Below are 23,088 nucleotides of genomic sequence, written 5' to 3'. Positions count from 1 at the left end.
GGAGGGCTAGATCTGGCCCGTAGGCCATGGTTTACTGACCTGTGTCCTAACCAATAAGAAAAGCCAATACACGGGCTGGTGAGATGGCTCAGCGAAGCACTGACTGCTCTTCCTCTTCCAGAGGTCCAGAGTTCAATTCTCAGCAACCACATGGTGGCTTGAAACCATCTGTAATGGGATCTGATGCCCTCTTCTAATGCCTATTACGGTGTGTCTGAAGATAGCCACAGTGTATACACACACACACACACACACACACACACACACACACACACACTAAATAAATAAATAATATTATAAAAAAGGGATAGCCAATATATCCATACCTAATGTCCTTCCAGTCCCACCAAATGTATTCCTTTCTCACTGTTTCTCTAACTTGATGGCTTATACCCAAAATCCGATAGTAAGGCCTCATCCCTCCCCCTTTCTCCTTCCACTCCACCTACTACAGTGAGCTTCAAAGTCCTGCTGGGTCAGCTGCTAAGAACTCCCCCAGGACATCTGTAATCAGCTCCTCGATGGCCTTTCACCCTTGTTCCTTCTAGCCCACTCTCCCCCTAGCAGCCCTGACAATAGATTTACTTATAAATGCAATCACACTACTCCCATCTGTTGACATCCCTTTCACGTTTAGGATACAGGGTGAACTCTTCTGGGCACCCAGCAAGATCCCAGTCGAACTGCTCTATCCCCTATAAAACCCTTCACTGCCATGGACGGTAGCACTGATGGCAGCTAACACACCAGGCCTTCCCTTTCTGTTACCTCGCTCAAGAGTCACGCCTGTACGGTTGGCTTCAAACCCTCTTGTAGGTGACAGCTCCCCATTAGCGTTTTCTTTCACCACAACAAGTTACAACTCTTCCCTTCTCTTGTAGCCACTGCTGCTTCCTTCACGACATTTCTCACCTTCTATGGATTTTTCCTGATCATTATGTATCTCTTACACTTAAGTGAAGGGCTGGAGCCATGTTTGTTCTATGTTGAGCTTTCAGGACCCAAGGCCAATGCTGGGCCTTTAGGAGAAATCAAGAATCTATGGTGAGTGAACATGAAGCTGATTACTAAGACTGCCCGACCCCACGTGTATCCTCGCCTGACCCTCACACCTTCCTTAAGCATCAGTGAAGTTACTTCCCTTCATTAGCGTGAGTCTAGAGACTAATTAGAGGGCCTTGAGACAGCTGCCTGCTCTGGCCTTCCCCCTGTGGAATAGGTCGGGACCTGCATTGGTCAAACTGATCTGTAACAAGATTAGTCTATACCTGTGCACAGTCCTGTGCATGCTGTGTGTGGGTCAGAGGACAACCTCTGACTCTGTCTCTGCCTTCCACCCTTCAAAGCAAAGTGTCTTGTTTTGCCACTGTATGCCTCAGGCTGGCTGTTGCTGACTGGCTGAGGGAGGAGCACCTGGCTGCTTTGCCACATAGTAGGCACTTAATCTGCTAGGGTTTCATTATGGAGCTCTGACTGGCCTTGAACTCACAGACCTCTGACTGCCTCTGCCTCCCCAGTGTCAGATAGGATTAAAGGCGTGTGCCACCCTGGCCAGCATCAGTATTTGAATGGAGGCCTGTACAAACAAGGACCAGTGACTCGCAGAGTTTTCTCAGAAGCCGGAGAAGCTGGGAATCAGCTTTACTCTGAGAGGAGCTGCTGGAATTCTAATCTGGGCCCTGGGCATCTCTTGCCCACGGTCATCTGAGAAATCACCTTTCAGGAGTCCCAGCTATGGTTCTATGACCTTGGCCAAGTCACTGCCCCTTTCTAGGCCTCAACAACGCCGCCTGTAAAAAGCAGAAGCTGACTTGGGAGGTTTTAGCAAGGACGCCACTCCTGCTCCCGGGCCTAGCTTGTAGATACGTAGGCAGACCTGGGCACAGCTGTTTTTGAGAGCATTTTTAAACTGATGTGCCGGCTTTCCAGTCCTTTTCTGTGCTAAAATAGCTTCCAGAAAAATGTCTATTATGTCTCTTTGCAGGGTCTTTTTTTTTTTTTCTTTTCCTTTTCCATCCCTGCCTTTCGAAAGCCACGGAAGTAGCTTTATCTTTTAAAACATGCCTAGCTAGCACCAGAGCAAAGCTGCAGGAGAGCGTGGCTCCTGTGTGTGCCCTGAGTGTGGCTAGGCTGGACAGATGCAAACTCCAGGTTTCCTCAGGAGTGCGCACACTCTACAGGGTTGGATCCCTTCAGATCTAGGTCCCTGCACTGCCCTGCCATTGAGGATGCTTGGCCCAGACACTATAACTTCCTGACACTGACCACAGGGCCTCCAGAGGATGGGCCTCTAACCCTCTGCTCAGGCCCCTAGCCCCTGTCCCTCTCCTCTCCTGTCAGGAGATTCTTGCTCATCGAGGGGTCCTAACACTTCCCTGCCTTGCCAGAGTGGGACCAGCACAGCGGGCCTACTCTGAAAAGAAGAGAAAAAGGCCTGCTTCTCCTGTAACCTGGCCCCATGCCCCTGCTACATGATCCTCATTACGGGGTGGTAGCCTGAAGCTCATCCACTCCCTTGAGCACACCCAGAATTGGGCTGGAGCTGGAACCTGTTGAGTCACTCATGAGGAGGTGACTCTCATAGCGGTCCCGCTTTTCTACAGCTCTGTTCAAAAGACAGTGGTCACAGTAAGCGTTTATACAGCGTGCGCCATGTTGAAGGGACGCAGCGGCTGCTATCACCCTAGATATTTCGTAGACAAAGATCATCCTTGAGATGAGAAACTTATCCTGAAATCCAAGACAGACAAAATGGAGCCAGGGACCAACCTGACAGTCAGCTCGGGGCAACTGGCTATGGAAACCGCCATCAGAGGGTCTTGGAGATGGTTCTCCCTTCTGAGAAGCACCCACCCTCTCCCTAGCCCACAGCCGTGACTGCCATTTTAAACTTCCTGAGAGACCTTAAACCAGAAGCACCCAGCTGAGCCACACCAAAACCCTGATCTGGCAGGAAGAGATTTGCGTTGGCTTAAAAAAAAATGAATCTGGCTTGTGAGTTTGCATTTTCCTATTAAATATTCTTATTAAAATATGTTCTTTTGCATGCATCTCTGTGCGTGCTGTGTGCCCATGCGAGTATTCATGTTCATGTGGGAGCACCCCTGTGTGATACCAGAAAGTCATCCCCATTCCCTCCTTGATCTTACTCAATGAAGCACGATTTCGCAATCAAACCCAGAGCTCACCGGTATGGCTTGTCTAACTACTCAGCTTGTTTTGGGGATCCCCAGTCTCCACCTCCTAAAGCTAAAATTATAGGTGGAGCACCACACCCACCCCACATTTATATGGGTTCTGAGGAGCTGAATTCTTGTCCTCTTGCTTGCATGCTAAGCACCAAGCCATCTCACCAGCCCTGCTTCTGTGACAGCGTGTGGTACTAGGACTTGTATTCTTAATGACCATGTAGTTTTGTCTCTTTATACACAGAGGACTTGGGACCCCTGTGCTCCTATGTTTCTATTCTATGTCTTCACGGGCATCTCCTTTTCTTCCAACCCAGCCTAGACACCCCAGGGCACAGGCATCCTCTACCTGCCTAACACTTGGGACAGGCAGTCCTCCTCGTACCACGCCTCTAGGTCAGTACTGCACACACAACAGAGACCTCAAAACGTACCCTGACTCTGGAGGTGGCTGGAACTGACAAGCTCTGGGATGCTGCTGGCCCGGTTACCCTGTGGCACCACGGCCCGAGGCGTCAACAGCATAGACTTTGTCGCAGACAGACAATGGGTCACATGCTGGCTCCATCACATTCTGGCTGGAGAGTCCTTGACCTCATAGAGGAAGCCACACTCTCTGAGAGTCACAGAATAAACTTGCAGCTACTCAGAACCCAGTTGGGTGTGGCCCTGCAGAACCGTAACCCTACCTGGCACTCGGGAGATGGAAGTGTGAGAATCAGTCTTAGCTACACAGTGGAGCCTGAGGCTTAGCCTGGGCTACATGAGACCTTGTCAAACGAAGGAAGAAAGGAAGGGAGGTAGGGAGGGTGAATGGGTATGTTAGAGACGTTGACAGAACTCTTGTTCTGGCTCAGTCTAGAATCCTCAAACTATAGCCGAACCCACCCTCCTGTGTGTTGAGTGTGGACTCACCTCTACAAGAGGCATGTCTAATGGTGTAAGTCCCTTCACAAACCCACTTGTGAGAAAAATCCACACTGGCATCTGAACCAGTGGGCCTGTGGGAGTTGCTGTCTCTCTCACGCACTCACAAGGCATTCACTCAGCTCTTCCAGGAGGCCGTGTCTCCAGAAACTCACAAGTTAGAAGGAAGGCAGCCGTCAAACACATGAAAATAAGACTCGCAACCCTGTGTGTATGACACACACGTGGGTAAGCCCTGATCACCACAGCCCCAACCTCATATGACTATTGACTCCATTTCTCTGAAGAAACTGAAGCACTAGGGGTTGGATAATTGTCCTAGAGAGAGGTGCTTATGAGAGACTGTGTCTGTATATGCATGTGTGCACATGTGCTTGTATTTGTGCACAAGTGCGTCTGCATACGGGTGTGTGTGTATGCATGTGTTATGTGTGTCCATGTGTGTGCGTGTGTGCACCTGGCCTAGAGAAAATATACAGACATCCTCAAATATCCTATCAGCCAGATATTCCAGATCTATAGTATATCATCAGGAAACCCCATTACACATAAAAGACTTAGAGACAGCTGTGATCTGAACACCCCCTAGAGCTCTGTTCATAAAGGTGGACATACAGGCCATAGCCAGCGTTGCCAGGAAGCTCTGGGGAAGCTCATGTCTTCTGCTGCCCTGGGGCAAGCCATTGCTGGAGTCATGTCAGACCTCATAGTCCATCCGGTAGCTAAAAGAAATGTTCCCTCCCAGGAGGTTAAGCAAAGGATCCGAGATGAGTCCAGCCTGGCTCCCAGTGGGAACATATTGCCCATGATATTAGTGACCAAGCCTTTTCCTTCCCAGTCACGGCCAGGCTCTACACATAGAGACACCTGATGAACCTTGTCTTGAAGGGCAGTTTCTCTTCAAAGCATCACTTCTCACACCTCCTGATAAAGACCGTGTAGCCCCGTGTCGGCGTGGCAGTGAGGCACTGGACAGTTACACTGAAGCATGTATTTCCTACCCCAAACAGACCTTTACCTTGTGTATGTCTCAAATCTATGCATTCTTCCCTTCCAGATGACCATGATTGCAAGTGACACACCACTGTAGACATTAGCAGGATCACGTGACCCAGCGTGGAAAGTCAGATTAGATGACAAAGGCTATATAGACTTAGCTTCATGGTTAAGAACTCCTACAACATAAGCCTGACAACTTGAGTTCAAATCCCCAGACCCCATGTAAATATGTATGTGCCTGTCTGTCAATCCCAGCATGCCGGGGATGAGACTGAGAGACAGAAGATTTTGGAAGCTTGAAAACCAGTGAGCCTGGTTCACACAGTGACAAAGTGACCCTGTCTTATACAAGGCGAAAAGACAAGGAATGACAACTGAAAGGTGTCCTCCGACCTCCACAAATGCACCGTGATGCTTACATGCTCCCGGATACAAACAAGCATAAACAAATACAGTGATACACAGTGATACATAGTGATACATTTCACACACACACACACACACACACACACACACACACACACACACACACACACACAGACACCAAAGGCAAATACCTTGAATAGAGATCCATAACAGGAGAACACAGCAAAGTGTTCTTTACCACTCATCATCACTGGTATCCTCGTAGACAGGACCACCAGAGCATCCAGAAGACAAATGATTGAAAACGAGGCTCTTAGGAGAATCCAAGAAGAATGTTTCACTTGCTAATCAAGAAAAGGCAATTTGGTGTCTTTACTAAAACACTATAAATGTCCTCCCTCTAAAAGAGGCACCCGTAAGAATAAATGTCTTGACTGTATGGCTCCTTTCTGCTAACACGCAGGAGACCAACAGAAAAGTGAGCAGATCACAGCAAATCATCAATAAAACTTCACAAACTGTATGTACAAACAGCTCAAGAGAAGAAAGAGAATCTCTTAGCCACTCCTGCCTCCAGACCCTCAAAGTCCCTTTGTCCTTACGTACCCTGTCTTAGTTAGGGTTTTACTGCTGTGAACAGACACCATGACCAAGGCAACTCTTAGACAACATTTAATGGGGGCTGGCTTACAGGTTCAAAGGTTCAGTCCATTATCATCAAGGCGGAGCATGGCAGCATCCAGACAGGCATGGTGCAGAAGGAGCTGAGAATTCTGCATCTTCATCTGAAGGCTGCTAGGAGAAGACTGACTTCCAGGAAGCTAGGATGAGGGTCTTAAAACCCATGCTCACGGGGCTGGGGATTTAGCTCAGTGGTAGAGCGCTCACCTAGGAAGCGCAAGGCCCTGGGTTCGGTCCCCAGCTCCGAAAAAAAGAACCAAAAAAAAAAAAACCCCAAAAAACGATGCTCACAGTAACACACCTACTCCAACAGGGCCACACCTCCTAACAGTGCTACACCCTGGGCCAAGCATATGCAAACCATCAAATACCCACTAAAGGCAGTGATTCTCAAACTTTGGATCACAATCCCTGTGGGGATGGGGTTGATGGACGCTTTCACAGGGGTGGTCACCTAAGACCATGTAAAAACGCAGATATTTACATTATGATTAATAAGAGTAGCAAAATTATAGTCACGAAGTAGTGACGAAAATAACTTTGTGGTTGGGGGGGGGGTCACCACAGCTTGAGGAACTACCTTAAAGGGCCCCGGGGTTAAGAAGGCCGAGAACCAGAGCTCTAAGGAGAACCAGAGTTCACCTTTCCATGACCCTGGATTAGTTCACATGCTCTGTGTCAGCAGCATCCAAAAGGATGATTATTTTGTTGTCTGGCCCTGGCTCCTTTTGCTCAACGTGTTTGTGAGAGCCAGTCACGTTATTGCATATCGTTACAACCAATCACTGCCACGGCTGCATAGCGTGCCCTGGGCAGACTAGTCTCCAGTCATTCATCCAGCCTCCCTGTGACAGATGTTTGAGTTGTTGCCAGTTTTGTGCTTTAATTTTAATTTTAATTTTTTTTTATTGCCTGGAACTGAGCCTAGGGTCTCCTGCATGCAGGATGGGTGTTCTCTCACGAAGCTGTATTCCTCTACCCTTTTCTAATTACGACTTTTTGCTAGATAGGATCTTCAAGTTACATTTTCTTGGAGGGCTTTTAGGAAGTGCCACTTCATGCTGCAAAGCAAAATTTCCTGTGTGACAGCCACTCACAAGGACACCTTCGTCCTTCTCAGCCCAGCCTTGCCTCCTCTTTAAAAATGCCCAGGCTGGCCTTGAACTTTCAATCCTCCTGCCTCAGCCACCCAAGTAGCTGGGATTTCAGCCATGTACCGACAAACCTAAACAACTTTGTGCCTTTATAAGAAATGTTGCTATGGGCATTCTTGAAGATCTTTTGGTGACCTTATGGATACACTCATGGAGCTGAACTGCTGGCCACAGGCTACACACTTAGCCATCAATAACGAGAAATGGTTTTCTAAAGTGGTTGTACCAGTTGACACAGCACTGGGTAAGCCAGCCAGGTCCTCCAGACTCTTGTTAATACAGCACTTTCTGTCTTTTCTCCATTTGTGGTGTGTGTGTATGTGTGTTTGTGTTTATGTGTGCGCACACATATACACACACATGCATGCATGCATGTGCAGGAATTATAAACTTTAAAATGCCCCCGCTGCCTTTCTTGGCCATGCTTCTCTTGTCTCTCTAATAATTGCTTATTGGGGGGTGGCAGCAAGGATAAAAGTACTTAACAGTCACTCATGACACAAATGTATCCCATAGCTGCAGCCTACCCTGGTCTCAGCACAGTGGACGGTTGAGAGCAACGCAGAGTCAAGTCTCGAAGCCCCTGAGTCTCTCAGGCTCTGCACAGTCTATTTCTTATGGGACAAGCCCATCTCATGATGCAAAGTAGAAGTGCCTCTCAGACCTCCTGCCTCATCCTTTCCAGTTTGGGGAGCACCTCATCCTTCCCAGCATGTTCTACCTTCCTCTGTAGGACCCACACCCTACTTCCTTAGCTCTCTAGTTCCTCAACTTCCCCGTCCTATGAGCCACCCTCCTCACATCAAGCTAGAGGCCCACAGGTGTTTATAAGCATAGATTTTGCCATGAAGCAAAAAGATGTATTTCTGCAGCCTGGGGCACTATTCTGGCTTAAGGCTCTCTGAGATGAACCTCTGTTTACCCCAAGCATAAGTTTTAATAAGTCACAGTGCCCCAGTCCTAGCAAAAACACCCATAAAAGAGGAGCAAACACCCTCCTAACTCCTTCACTGCCACTGACATCTAAACTGTAAATTAGCTTTACCAAGGAGAGGGCTCAGCAGGGACACACATGAGCCAGTTACTCCACATTGCTCTGTGGCTCTCTTTAACAACTCTACAAGCTAGATATTAGCACCCCCATTTGACAGAAGTGGAGAGCGAGACCAAGAGAGGTCAAGGAATCCGGTCACATGTGCAGAACTTGGAAGCCACAGAAGCACAGGGGATAGGTCGACTGCCCCCCAGGCTCTACCCTTCTTGAGGAATTGACAGGAGGGAAACACCAGGCACCACCTCACTCCTGGGCCTTCCTACCAGAGCCTCAGGCTTGGAGTGTATGAAAGGCAGATCCACTGTCAGGTGCCCTTGTGAGTTGTGAGACAGATTCGGCAGTCGAGGGGCAGAGGTTGCTGGGTAGGAAGGGATGCATACCTCCAATGAGCTAGAACAGACCTCCAATGAGCTAGAACAGACCTCCAATGAGCTAGAACAGACCTCCAATGAGCTAGAACAGACCTCCAATGAGCTAGAACAGATCTCCAATGAGCTAGAACAGATCTCCAATGAGCTAGAACAGATCTCCAATGAGCTAGAACAGACCTCCAATGAGCTAGAACAGACCTCCAGTGAGCTAGAACAGATCTCCAATGAGCTAGAACAGATCTCCAGTGAGCTAGAACAGACCTCCAGTGAGCTAGAACAGATCTCCAGTGAGCTAGAACAGATCTCCAGTGAGCTAGAACAGACCTCCAATGAGCTAGAACAGATCTCCAATGAGCTAGAACAGACCTCCAATGAGCTAGAACAGACCTCCAATGAGCTAGAACAGATCTCCAGTGAGCTAGAACAGATCTCCAGTGAGCTAGAACAGACCTCCAGTGAGCTAGAACAGATCTCCAGTGAGCTAGAACAGATCTCCAGTGAGCTAGAACAGATCTCCAGTGAGCTAGAACAGATCTCCAGTGAGCTAGAACAGACCTCCAGTGAGCTAGAACAGATCTCCAGTGAGCTAGAACAGACCTCCAGTGAGCTAGAACAGATCTCCAATGAGCTAGAACAGACCTCCAGTGAGCTAGAACAGACCTCCAATGAGCTAGAACAGATCTCCAGTGAGCTAGAACAGATCTCCAGTGAGCTAGAACAGACCTCCAGTGAGCTAGAACAGATCTCCAGTGAGCTAGAACAGATCTCCAGTGAGCTAGAACAGATCTCCAGTGAGCTAGAACAGATCTCCAGTGAGCTAGAACAGACCTCCAGTGAGCTAGAACAGATCTCCAGTGAGCTAGAACAGACCTCCAGTGAGCTAGAACAGATCTCCAGTGAGCTAGAACAGACCTCCAGTGAGCTAGAACAGATCTCCAGTGAGCTAGAACAGACCTCCAATGAGCTAGAACAGATCTCCAACGAGCTAGAACAGATCAGGAGGTGTCTTTTACTAGTTTTGTGATTTTCCAAGGGAATTTCTTGGTACACTTGAAAGCAAGATGATTTTACTAAAATCTTTCTAAATTTAACGCCTACCCTAATCTGATTTTCACGAAATAAGTGAGCTCCCTTGACTCATCTTTCTGAAGCCTGAGCTGGACACATCTGGGACAGACATAACCTCAGCAGCATGGGAACCTTACTAACACTCCCCTCTAGCTAGTGTTTTCTGTGTGCCAGATGCTGGAACACACTCTCTGGGTTCCAATGCATATTAGTTACTCTTACCCACATCCCTCTGAGGGATTTCTAAAGAGACAATGGAGTCTTGGAAAAGCTGGTTAATTTTTCAAAGCCCACAGTTTTCATGTTAGCGCCCTGATGAGCCCATCTCACCAACATTTCCTGACTGTACTCTCAATCTCAAAGCCACTGACTGACCTCATTTCCACGTTTTTTCTGAACTGATAGCGAAGGACTCATTAGCAATATGGACAGAGACTGTCTGTCCTGTGTATTCCTGGGCATGTGGTAGAAGAGGAAAATCTCTGAGTGACAAGAGATAACCTAGAGGGTTCCTCAGAGGTACCCACTCACAGATATATCAGACTCGAGCCCAGAGAGAGCCAACAGCCTGCCCCATGGCACAGAGTGAGGGAGGCTACACAGGGATTAGACCCAGGCTCCTGAGCCTTCCGAAGCTTAGAGCCAAACGCCATTCTAGGCAGTCAGTATGTGTGACCATGTCTCTCTTGCTCGTAGGGTAAGCTCACACACAGCGATGAGCACATGTGTAAACCCAGGGACTCTTTTACTCTCTCCCAGTAAAAAGTCAGGCCCTACAGGGCACAGTAATTTCAAGATGGGCTGGGAGAGGGGGAGGGGCTCCAGTTTTATGAAAACCGTTGAAATTACATTACCAACCCACGGCCAGCCCCTCCCTCACCCCACCCCACCTCCTCTCATTGTTTCCACCCTATTTTGAAAGGCCGAACGTTTCCTGGGATTCAATTTTGCTCGTAATGGTTGGAAAGAAACAAACTATAGGCTATAAACCCTGACTGCATTGTGTGAGAAATGTCTTTATGATGGGGAGCCAAGATGAATGGAGCCCAAGTCCCTCCCCTAAACATGTCCCCTAACGTCTCCTATCGAAACGTCTCAGGCAGCAATCTAGAGCTTTAACATAAATGTATTTTTAGCCTCCGGAATGCAAAATTAAGACCGGGAAGATGTAAGTACCGGCTTTCTCTCTGCAGTTTTCCTCAATGAATCCTGAAGACACGTGTATCTTTCTGAGGCTGAAGGGTGTGTGCATATCAGCTCCCTGGGACACACACCCCATTTTCTCCCTGTACATAGGGTGGGGCTTTATTTCCTCTCTGCGTTTCACTCTCCAGCTGGGAGATGACATTAAATTTCATCAGATCCAAAGCAAATCTATGGTCTCGGAAGCCTTTTTTCCTTTCAGGCCCCTCATATTTATGCAGAATTCACGAGTCATGTTCCAATAACACAGCCATAATTATTTTTAAAGTGCGAGGCTTGGTGGCTTCAACAGGAAATGGTTGCAAAAGCCCTTTTCTCTTTGATTGTTTGTAATCTCAGGCATAATCGCTGCCGTTGCCTTCTCTGCACCGCAGCGGGCGAAAAGCGAGATTTCATTTTAATCTGAGTCGAGAGTCTTCACCCCAGGTTTAATTAAAGCAATAAGAGCTATGTCATCTTTGCCCTTTGCAATGTACACAGACTCGGAGGCCAGAGTGACTAAGCGTACAGCCTCAGATTTCAACCCCGGCGGGAGGGCCTCCTGCCTACCCGTGCACGTCCTGGGAAGTGGTTTTACTTCACAAAACCTCAACCACTGATGTCAACCATCTTCACCTGTCAGATGCAGGGACACAGCTGTGCCTAACTAACGAAGGTTGTGTCAGGGGTGAAAGAGACCTTTGACTGCAATGCCTAAGCCCAGGGAAGTCCATAGCAAATGTTACATGCTATCACCATCGATTGTTTTTAATTTAGTGCGTGTGAATATTTTGCCATCACCTATGGCTTTACACCACATGCATGCCTGGTACCCTCGTCATAAGAAGGCAAGGACATCAAATTCCCTGCAACTGGAGTTCCAGATGGTTGTGAGCCACCTTGTAGGTGCTGGGACTTGAACCATTGAACTTCAGCAAGGTAACCAAGGGCTTTTAACTGCTGAGTCATTTCTCTAGTCCGTTTTTTTTTTTGGGGGGGGGGGTAGTGGGGGGGAGAACAAATTCAACACGCTCTCCTGATTATTAATGGGGAAACTGAGGCTCAGCAAGAAAACAGTATAGGCAAAGGGAACTGAATGAGACCAAAACCTGAGATCAGTTTCTGCCTCTTCCCCTATTCTAAGCATCCTACACTGCCCCCTACTGGAAGGAGGCTTCCAATACAAAGCTACGAGGACCAGCCTACCCTCTCTGCAACAATGTATAAAATGTGTTTTCCTGAAGAAATGTGTCATCAAGGCTTGGGATTTGTTATCAGCCAGAGAAATGAAAAAAAAATAGCTTTAGTTTTTCTTTTGTGCATTTTCTTTCCGTAAACGATTGCCTCAGATTCCCTTCCCTTCTCCACTGTGGTTTGGAATTGATTTCTCGTAAGCCTTTACGTGTTAAGGAAGTTGGTCCTCAACTGTGAGTGTTCTTGCCCAGTTTCTCACCTGCTTCTCCGCTCTGGTGACCTGGTACTGCAAACGTCATTTCAAGTTAGTGGGTGATCTAGTGTTTAAACCTTTTCTTCTAAAGCTTCCAGTAGAAGTGTCTTCCTGCTCCAAACTGGAAAGTGTATTAAAGGTGGTTTTATTGGTTCACTTATGATCTCTCTCAGTCCATTTAAATCTTTAATTGATTAAAAACCTGCCTTTAAAAATGTTAAAGACAGTTTTGTGCAGCTCGGGCTGACCTTGAACTTGCTACTCAGCTGAATCCGGCCTTGAATGTATAATGCTCTTGCCTGTCTGTACCTCTAGAGTTCTGTGCTACTCTGCCTGAATTTAATTTTATCATCTCTGGGCGGGAAAGGGGCTGTGGATCCAACACCATCTTTCCCTAACCCTCCCTCCATCCTCAAAACACTCTGCCTATGGCTTCTAAGGCTCTATGGAAGGGCACAGAAAGACTATGTCAAAACAAAAATGGGGGTGGGGTTTCCTAAGTTTCATTTATCCTCCCAGGGCTTTGATCCACAGGCCGAGAAGTCACAATTTACATGATGGCTCCAGACCTAGATAGCCATGTAACTGCCTTTAAATGGGCCTCTCAAATGTCAAGTGCCCAAGTCCCATCTCATTAAGCTACATCCCAGGACTTGCCCATCTCTCTTCCTTCCTTCTTTCTCTACATCTAATAGTCTCAAAGTCATATCTCAGACCATCTATATGTCTCCATTTCTTCTGCCTCTAGTATAATCTAGGATCCTTCATTTGCCTAACCCATACCCACCCTCAGTCTCCCTGTGTCCACTCCTGCTACTGAGAGCTTTAGCAAACCTCATGTCATCAATCTCAACCCATTTCCCATTCCTTAACTCTCTCTGAAAGAGAGAGAGAGAGAGAGAGAGAGAGAGAGAGAGAGAGAGAGATCTGTCTGTCTCTCCTTCTCAGACTGGTGTATACACATACACGTGTACACATGAGCACTTGAGTGCACACACGAATTCTTAGGAAAAGCCCTGAGAACTTTTTATAGCTATAAAATTGGAAAACTACCCACAGCCAGAAAGGCACCGTGACGCACTAACATTTGCAGTACCTGGAAGGGACAGACATTATTTATTGGACCAAGATGTCTAGGGGATTCCCACAGAGGAAGCGATGTTTGTGTTGATACAGAGTTGACCAAACGCTCATCTCGTGTGACCAGAACATTATTTATGGGAACAAGACAATAGAAATAAGTCGTGACTAGCTTCTCTGAACACTGGTGTTATATGTAGGCTCTTAGTTTAGATTCGCTCAAAGTAAGCCTGAGACGAGACTTCTCTGAGAGACTCAGTGTAGGAAGTAGCATGGAGCTTAGGGAATAAGGAAAAGGGTAGGTTGCAGCCTGGCCCAGAATGCATCCTCCATGTGGGTGGGGAGCACATTTTCAGAGTGACCTATTTGTCAGAGGACAATATTCTAGATAAGTCAGCAATCAACAGACACAGCAGCTGGACTGGGGTACGTTAAACTGTTGAGGGTCTCTGATAAAGTCTCTACGGAACCCATATCTGTGCCTCATTTACTTCTCCCAGGATCCCAAGAGACAGGTGTCACTCCTCCTGTTAGTAGGAAGCTACTACCGTCACTTGAAGAGAGACATCTGGCCCCTATCGGACCCAGAAGTGCTAGGAACATGAGTCCAGGTCTGTGAGAACTCTAGCCTTTCCCAGACAGACTTCCCTTCTTCCCAGATCATGCAACCTGGGCATTCAGATCCTTTAGCTCTGGGTCTGCTCTCAGTCAGGAGAGAACTGATCTCTATCAGGTCGAGTCCTAGGGCTGCTACTTGAAACAGCTTAGAAGCTAGTGCTTGCTAGAAATGGCTTCCCGCTCAGATCCAGGGCCTTTGAATCGTAAGGTGCCCAGTGAACCTTGTTGCTTGGTTGAACCTGGGGGATGTAAACGTACTTACAAGACATACAACATCTTCTGGTCTCTGAGACCTACATTAACTGGGGCAGTACAATTCCTATAGTTGATAAGACAACACCCTGTGAAAGGAAGTATGTGTGTCTGCGTCTGTGTATGCCTGTGTGTGTGCGACTTGCATGTGAGTGTATTCAAATACAGACTCCAGGGAAAAGAGAGAGAGAGAAATGGCCGTCTCTTGCCCTGAAAGACCAGAGGCCAGCATCCTGAAAAACCTGAGTTAATTCATTGGCAAGGTCAGCATAAACTTCTTATCTTCTGTTTCCCACATGGCCATCTGCAAAAGGGTTACAGCATTTTACAGTTTCCTCTTTCCGAGAGCTGGCATCTAGTTCCCATTGCTTGAAGCTATACTTGTCCTGTGCTTGGCTTTGACCAACAGAAGGAGCTGGGAGCGGTGACAGACCAGCTCCATGACTAAGCCTCAAGAGGGTAGACAGCTTCTGGACTTGCTGCTCTGGGAACCTGTCCCTTACCATGCAAATAACCTCAGGCTGCCAATACAACCCAAAACTGCACACACATTTGTAGTTTTTTAGCGATTGTATTGTGAGGTCCTTGTTTTGTGGTAAAAAAAAAAAAAAAAGAAAAGAAAAGATATCCTATGAGAAGTTTTCAGGGCTACATTTGCTAAGTTGCTGACATTAAATTTGGCTTATGCAACTGGCTGGACTTATTCTCACAGGATTCTAACTGCTGCTGCTGCTATTATTATTATTATTATTATTATTATTATTATTATTATTATATGGAGAATCGCTGTACTAGATAGATGCACTAGGTAGCCAATACTGGTCTCAAACAACTATCTTCCTACCTCAGCCTTCCAAGTGTTGGGAGCCCATGTGAGTATCACTACCTAACATCTCTTTTAAGTTAAGCAGACCCTCCAGAGACAGCAAAAAGATCTAGAAGAATTCCTCAGAAGTCCAACTACCCTGCCCTCCTGTTAGGGAAGGTGAGGTCCAAAGGATAAATAAAAAGGCTATGTTCACACATCACACCAGTGTTCCTAGAATGCTTTCTGAGTTACGCCCACAACTCCATGGAGTATATGGAGTTCAGGGACTACAGACTTCTGCCACAGAGGTCATGGTCTTGTGTGGAAATCAGACACCATCTAAGTCATCACACACGTGGCAGATGACCGCAGACAGTGACAAGAGCCAGAAATTGAAACAAAGTGGTGCCAGGAGAGACAGCCCTGGCCCCAGTTCAGAACTGGAAGCCACAAACAGCTCTCTAAGGGGGTGAGAGGTTGGTTGTGACTTCAGAGTGCAGTGTGCCACCAAGTTCAATGACTCAAAGAGGCTCAGAGTGAGCTCTGATCTCCTTGGATGACAAGCTGGTTCTGGACAACCAAGCACTGTCCCTGGGACACCCCAGGACTTGGAGTCCTGCTCATCATTCCTGCAGGCTGGCACACGATATGGCAACATAAGGTAGCTTCGTTTTTGTTTTGTTTTAAAGATTTATTGATTTATTATCAGTACACTGTAGCTGTCTTCAGACACACCGGAAGAGGGCATCGGATCCCATTACAGATGGTTGTGAGCCACCATGTGGTTGCTGGGAATTGGAACTCATGACCTCTGGAAGAGTAGTCGGGTGCTCTTAACCACTGAGCCATCTCTCCAGTCTGTAGGGCAGCTTTGCGATGGCAGCATATTGCTCACATAGGGGCGGGTCAGAGAAGGGGTGGGTCGTGGCACCCCAGGATCAGCATCCTTGCCACCTGGACTAGCAGAGCTCTCCATGGGCTACAAGCCCGCATCTTACTCATTTATGACCCTATGGGACCTGCCACAGAATCAGGTACATTATGCCTATGCCTAGGACTGAATGGGCTTTTGTTTTCCGCAGCCAGAAAATGTAAACCTATCTTCATGGCTTGCGGGGGAGGCAGAGGTCAAGAGCAGGGCCAGGCTTGGCCTCCAGCTCCTCCGGTTCCCAGAAGCTGGGAAACTCCTTGGCCCCATCCAGCATCTTTAGCTGCTGCATCCTGCCGGCTCTCCTGCCTTGGGAGAGCCATTCTCTCTGTTGCCACAGTCTAGAGTAATAGACTGTCTCGAGGATGCTCGCAGGTGAGAGAAATGTTAATTTTCTCTTTCCTGTGGAAAATCTGTTTCTGTCTATGGCCCCAGAGGTCTGGATCACTGAAGAGGACCTGCCAGGAAAACTTTGCCCTCTGCCCTTTGGGTTCTGTCCACAAGCCTCCTCAGTGGCCTCAGATAACTGATTCTGTGTGAGGGTTAGTCTCTTCACCTGTGTGGAGACATTCTCTCTCCAGGGGTCCCCACAAGTGCTGTGTGGGAGGAAGGCAGTGGCAGAGACCAAGGGACACCAGAACTCACTGTTGTGAAACCTATCCCTCGCACAGGAAATGCAGGCCACACACTTGGAGTGTTAAGTTCTCAGTGGCGCCCACTGTAAGCCATCGGTAGCTGGGGCCTTCATTTACAGCTGGCCTTGTAGTCCTGGTTTGACCGTCCCTCTGTAAGGCCTCAACTGATATTTTGAACGTTGAGAGAATAGTATTAGGCCATGTCCTATGGCTCCGGCAACTGCAGCCCTCCTACCTCAACACCAGCAGCATCTTGGCTCTACCAGCCCAAGGCTCAGAGCTCCTCAGGGATGGGGGCAGGCACTCACCTGGCTGGTTGACAGGAGCTCTGGATTTCCGTCACTCATCCCCACGTAGGCACTGTCACCATCAAACTAGAACAAAGAGAGAGAAGCGGCTCTCATTACAGTGTTCCTGGAGGGAATCAGACCTGTAGCCCGAGGAAGTCAGAAGACTGTGCTGAGGCAAAGGGAATTGGAGTCCAGGATGCCCAAGGCTCCATTCCAGCAGGGCCACTGGCCCTTGTTCAGTGGCCCTTGAATGCCCTGGTCAGGACCATCAATCACACACAGGACAATGACAGGCAGTGTCTTCTGCTGCTGGCCCATTGTTGGCTGTCACAGCAGGCTGCCTTGTCAGGCACTGAGCTGCCCACCCCTCAAAGCATCCAAATGACTTTTCTATGCAAAGTGACTGAGGCCATCAGCTAAAGCCGGACTCCCATGTGCCAGGGAAGGACCTTGAAGTCCATTGCCTTGGATCAACCGCAGCCTGCCTCAGAGAAGCCTTCTGCAATCTCCCTATCCTAAGTGGCTTTGTCTCTGCCTCAGACTCCTTTTAGCCTCTAAGGTTACCTGGGGCCACAGGTATGAGGAGTGTGGTGGAAACTGACGGGGGAACACAACTCCGTGTTGGAGAATCTGCCACTTCTGGATGCTGGAAGAACTGCCCACCTTGGGGAGCAGGCACTGGGGGAGAAACATGGGCCCTGGCAGCAGCTACCAATGTACGAGCTTCAGCTAATGTCTCAACCTCTGAAACTCCTCGTCCGTGAACCGAAGCTAGGACAGTGGTCCCCTTGTCCTGGGACAGTCTGGAGCAGCTTTCTCCACATGCCGCCAGCGTCCCTTTTCCTGGAACACGGAGTTTTGATAGCGTTCCCCCAGGAGCAGAGACTGAGGCACGCATGCACTTCTGAGTGAGAGCGATCTGAGGGTTAACCTGTAAGGACATTGGCCAGAGCTGAAGGAGAACACTCACTTCAGCTCCATCCCATGGTGGCTCTGAGGTGTGATCTGCACACAGGCACATAGGGTCAGTCTCAGCATGAAACAGGGTTGATGGCCTTCCACTGTCTGCAACAACCAGCCATTGCTGTGGCCTGCCTTTAGGGGACACAAGGAAGCACAGCCTTCTGAGCAAGATGGCCTCCGCTGGGTCAGGACAAGAATCTGGAGGGTTGTACATGCCAAGGGCTACATGTCTATACTTAACTTCATCTTTCGAATTATAACACCCTGTATATTGTTTTGTGCCTCGTTTTTCTGAGGAAAACACCTTGGAAAGTGTTCTATATGAGGACATAATTGCCTCTGCTAGTCCCCAGAATGCCACAGTAAGAAGGCAGCATGGACCCTCAATGAGCTGAGCCTATGGCCTGATGAATTCTCCCTCCTTCGTATTTCAACATGGCTGCACCAGTCACTGCACGGGGGTGCGAGTTTCTCTCTGCCGCGCTAATTTTCACGGGCGCAGTTGTGCAGATGCATGATGCAGAACTCCACACTCCCTCAGGCGAGCAGATGTCTATCCAAGCCCTTCCCTCAGAACTGTGCACAGCAGCCTTCCAGGAAGCAAGCCCCACCTCTGTGGCTCAGCCAGCCTCCCCTGCTGCCACCTCCTCTCTTCCCCACAGCCTGTGACCTTCTCGCCCTCTCTATCACTCCTTCCCTTACCATGTGCACTGCTCACTGATGAGCCCAGAGATCTGGGACCTCAAGCTGTCGTGGAGGAGGAGCTTAACTAGGGAGCTGGGACATTTTCTACAACAATGGCAGCTAAACGGGGTGGCATAAACTAATAATACGTAACAACATGGGACAAGAAACGACCAGAATGGACGATGTCCCCCCAAATTCTGTGCAATAGATATTATGAAACTCTGGCTAGTATATAGATAGCAGGCAGGGAAAAAAACCATATATATATATATGTATATATATATATACACACACATACATACATACATGCATACATACATATAGTGGGCATGTGACAAAAATGCTAATGAATGTGCCTGCATCATTCTGAGTGACATGATTTCTACGCAGGATCTCAGTGGTCCAATGAAGTCAGCATCCTCTCTCCCATTAAAACCCTAGGATACACAAGGAGAGGGTAGGTCGTCCAATGGGGGAGAGACCACACAAGTGTCATCTTGTTTGCTTTGCCTGCTTTCCAATCATGCTCCAACCTCCCCGTAAACAGGGACCAAGGCTTTTCTAGATCGTTCCATGTCACCAACAGCCCAGAGTCCTAGACACAGCAGATGCTTGATATGTGTGTGCTGGAGACTCGGGAGAGGTAAAAGTCACCCAGAGTGAGCAGTAGATGACGGCCTTGGACAGGAAGCCCTGTCGGAGAGCTTGGTATGAGGTTTCAGGGCAGTGAACTCCTGTGAGGTCACCAGAGAGTCTCACAAGTAGACCCATTCGCTCATCCACGCGTCCATCAACTCCAGCGACATGCAGGAAAGAGGGCCTCAGTCCGGAGTGAAGATTGCTCTGGCTTAGAGGAAGGACTTGGTTGGTGGGCTGCTCCTTGAGAGTCTCAGCCTGTTCCCTCTGCCTCAGTTTGGAGAGGCTTGGGCACCTCACCGTGTTCTGAGTATGCTGGGCTGGACAGCTGTGAGCAGGGGCTAAGGCAGAGGGACACCGGCTGCCTGCCCACCTCTGTCAGATCTGTACTGGGAAGAGACCTTGGTCCAGGGGGGAAGGGGGGTCATCCAAAGAGCTGGGGAGCGGGGGTTTCTGCTTCCTTGGCCTCCAGGAACAAAGGACTGAGACTTCTTCCTGTTCTTCTCCTTGTGGGGGATTCATTCTGGAGGAAGATTGAATAAGCTAAGGAAAGGGTCACAGAACTACCCCTTCCCTCAGAGAGAACAGGGCCACCTTCCTTCCCGTGTTCATGCGCTCACAGACAAAATGGAAAACATTCACACTCTCACCCCTGTCCAGGACATGCCGAAGTGAGCCAAGAGTACAGACCACACATATGCCACAAACCCGGCTTTGTGTGGTCCTCGGTCCCACAGGTCTTGTCTCCACGATCACAGAGCACAAGTACAGGGTACATTCTCAGACTGTGGGAAACTGGCCCATAGTCGCCAAGACACACACAAGACAGGAGGGGGTGCCAGATGCAGAAACACACCACGCACCTGCAAGTGTTTGGTGGAACTCACGTACGCGTGAACACAAGCACATGTTTTGTGTTCCCAGAGATGCACACGTAGTGACAGCACCTGGGCAGAAATTCTGTGCACACCTCACGATTTGCCCGACCCTCCGCCAAGAGTCACTGTTCACACTGCACAACCTTCTGTGTGCTTTAAAACATGCAGAAGAAACACAGGGGGGGACAACAGCCTAAGAACCGCTATGAGACGTCAGAACATCCTCTTACCGTTGCCTGGAATAGATTAATTTTCCCCATTTCATATTCTAATTATAATCCCTTCCCCACTGCCATCCTCAGCCCTCATTACAGCTGGAAGATTGTTCTGCAAAAGCCAGGCCCTTCATCTTCTCTTCTCAAGAGTTTTGTCATGGAAATGAGTTTTGGAATCTGAAAGAACCCACTTTTTTTTTTTTTTGCAAATATCGAATGTGTAAGGATAACCCTTTCATGTCAGCCACCAGGGATAGGTTCCCAGAGGCTTCTAAAGGGGCTGACTTGGTCCACACTGTGTGGTCGCCTCAGGGATAGTAGCTCTTAGGCCTCTATTGCAATAGCCACCCCCACCCCAAACCTAAGCACATCATGTTTCCCTGAAGGATTGTTTTTATCTTAAAAGATACCTAGTGAAAAAGCAGCCTGCGTGAGAAATGAGGATCCCTGATCTGATAGAGACAGAGCCTAGCTCCATCTGTCCCACCTTAGGCAAGTTCCTTCCGTGTAAGCCTTGGTCTCCCCATTCTTCCGACTACTGCCTCTGACTCACGATAGATAAAAATATCTCTCTTTCACAGAGATGTGCTATGAGATGGAGACACAAGGGAAGTGAGCAGACGAGAGAAGGGAGGAAAACAAAGCGGGGGATTGATGCAGGAACAAACGAATGGGGGATGGATGATGGATACATGGGTGGATCAGTAGAGGCAGGCTGGTACGTGATGGATGGATTGACACAGGAACTAATGAATGATGGATTAAGTCATGGACTTAAAGATGGTGGATTAATGGATGGATGGCTACATGCAGTGACAAACAAGTAAATATGTATATATGGATGGATGGATGGGTGGAAGGATGGATGGATGGACAGACGGACGGAAGGATGGATGGATGGATGGACGGACGGACAGACAGAAGGATGGAAGGATGGGTGGAAGGATGGATGGGTGGATGGATGGAAGGACAGATGGATGGAAAGATGGATGGATGGATGGATGGATGGGTGGATGTACATATGTATAAGTGGATGCATGTAGGTATGGATGAATGTATGGTTGTACAAAGGATGGATAGATGAATGTATACATGGATGCATGTAGGTATGAATAGATGTGTGCATGCATAGATATAGATAAATGAAGAAACCAAAGAATGCTGAGAAGATGAGTGGATCCACAGATGTATGGATAGACAGATCGCTTGATGACTGATTGGTACGGAGTAATGAAAGAGTGATGGACAGGTAGCTGGATGAGTGAACAATGGGTCGATGGATGGATAGGTGGATGGACGAATGGGCGGCTAGACAGATGAGGAGACATAGATGGATGACAGATAGCATAAATTCTGCTACCCAACGAAAACAATGTGAATCATAAGTGTGAGCCGTGTGTATAATTTACATTTTCTAATAGTTGTAATTTAAGAACAGTTGAAACTCATTTTAATGATGTATTATAGCTAGCTAGCATATTTATAACACGGTCTCAGCACACAATCAACGTTAACCTATTCATGTTGATGAGGAGAAGGGATAACAAGGATGCCGCCTGTGTGTGTGATGAAGGAACTGATGGGTAGACGGGGTTGGGGTATGTGGACGAGTAAAGGGAGAGGATGCATGAGTGGATACGATCAAATGGCTGAGTGTGAAAGGGCAGGTATGAAGATGAGGGGATGGCAGACAAGGAAAATGAACGGGTGGGGGTGGGAGTATAGGATGCATGAGATGTGGGTGGGTGCCTGGGAGGAAATAGGCTCAACGCGTGAGTGGATTGGTGGAGGGTTGGTAAGTGGGTCTGGAATTCCCTCTTCCCTTTGTCCTTTCCCAGAACAAGATTACATCCTCATAGCTGCTGTATGTCACCACCTCTCGGGCACCTGTCTTTAGCCAAGTCACCCCAAATGCCAACGTACAGCTTCTCCTAACTCGTATTCCCATTTGTCCCACGAGCACTCCACACTGACCTCGTGGGCGTGGGCTGACTCTTCCTCTAGCATTCTCTAACCGTAACAGATATCACTACTTTGGTGACACGGGCCCAGCTCGATATCCCTGGGGAACTCTGACACAATCTTCCCCAATCTGATCACCCACAGAAGCACTCTGCTTAGTCTATGCACACGCGCGCGCACACACACACACACACACTCATACACACACACTCATACACACACACACACTCAAACACACACACTCATACACACACACACACTCATACACACACACACACACACTCATACACACACACACACACCATACTGCCCATGCTGTGGAGGCCCTCTGGTGTCTGTTGCCTTGACCCTACCTCATCGTCAGCCTGAACACTCTCTTCTTCATTTCTCTGCCTCTTGAATTCCAATTCTTTCTCATTTCTGTTTCTTTGAAGGCAATCTGGCAACCTGCTCCACCCTATGATCCTACACTAAAAAATTCACACTTTTGAGTCCACCCGAAAGCCCCCATTTAGGTGAGGTCCGCTTTGGGCCTAGTTCCTTTCAGCTGTGACAGCTTTGGTGTTGGTAGAGATTTGGGAATCTAAGCACTGCTTCCCCTGTGTACCAGCTGGGTGACCTTGGACCTCACTTCTCATGCTCTCGGTGCCCTTACTTCTAAAACAGCAGCCAGGGCTGGGGAAACGTCTCAGCAGATAA

General features: G+C 48.3%; 1 protein-coding gene across 8 annotated transcripts in view; it reads right to left on the bottom strand.

Moving 5' to 3' along the window:
* Tox2 (TOX high mobility group box family member 2) overlaps positions 1 to 23,088 on the bottom strand; it is a 127,518-nt gene that overhangs the window by 65,088 nt on the left and 39,342 nt on the right. For 7 of the 8 annotated variants that reach the window (XM_006235578.5, NM_199392.2, XM_039105121.2 and 4 more), the window contains exon 2: positions 17,067 to 17,132. In XM_006235578.5, the coding sequence (XP_006235640.1) occupies positions 17,067 to 17,132 (66 nt within the window). Of the gene's footprint in view, positions 1 to 17,066; positions 17,133 to 19,016; positions 20,867 to 23,088 lie in introns of those variants that run through there. The other variant, XM_039105120.2, reaches the window with a different exon arrangement.

Source organism: Rattus norvegicus, chromosome 3 (assembly GCF_036323735.1).
Source record: "Rattus norvegicus strain BN/NHsdMcwi chromosome 3, GRCr8, whole genome shotgun sequence".
NCBI classification, from domain to species: Eukaryota; Metazoa; Chordata; class Mammalia; order Rodentia; family Muridae; genus Rattus; species Rattus norvegicus.
The sequence above is the reverse complement of the archived record's forward strand: the minus strand, read 5'-3'. Positions and strand labels throughout refer to the sequence as shown.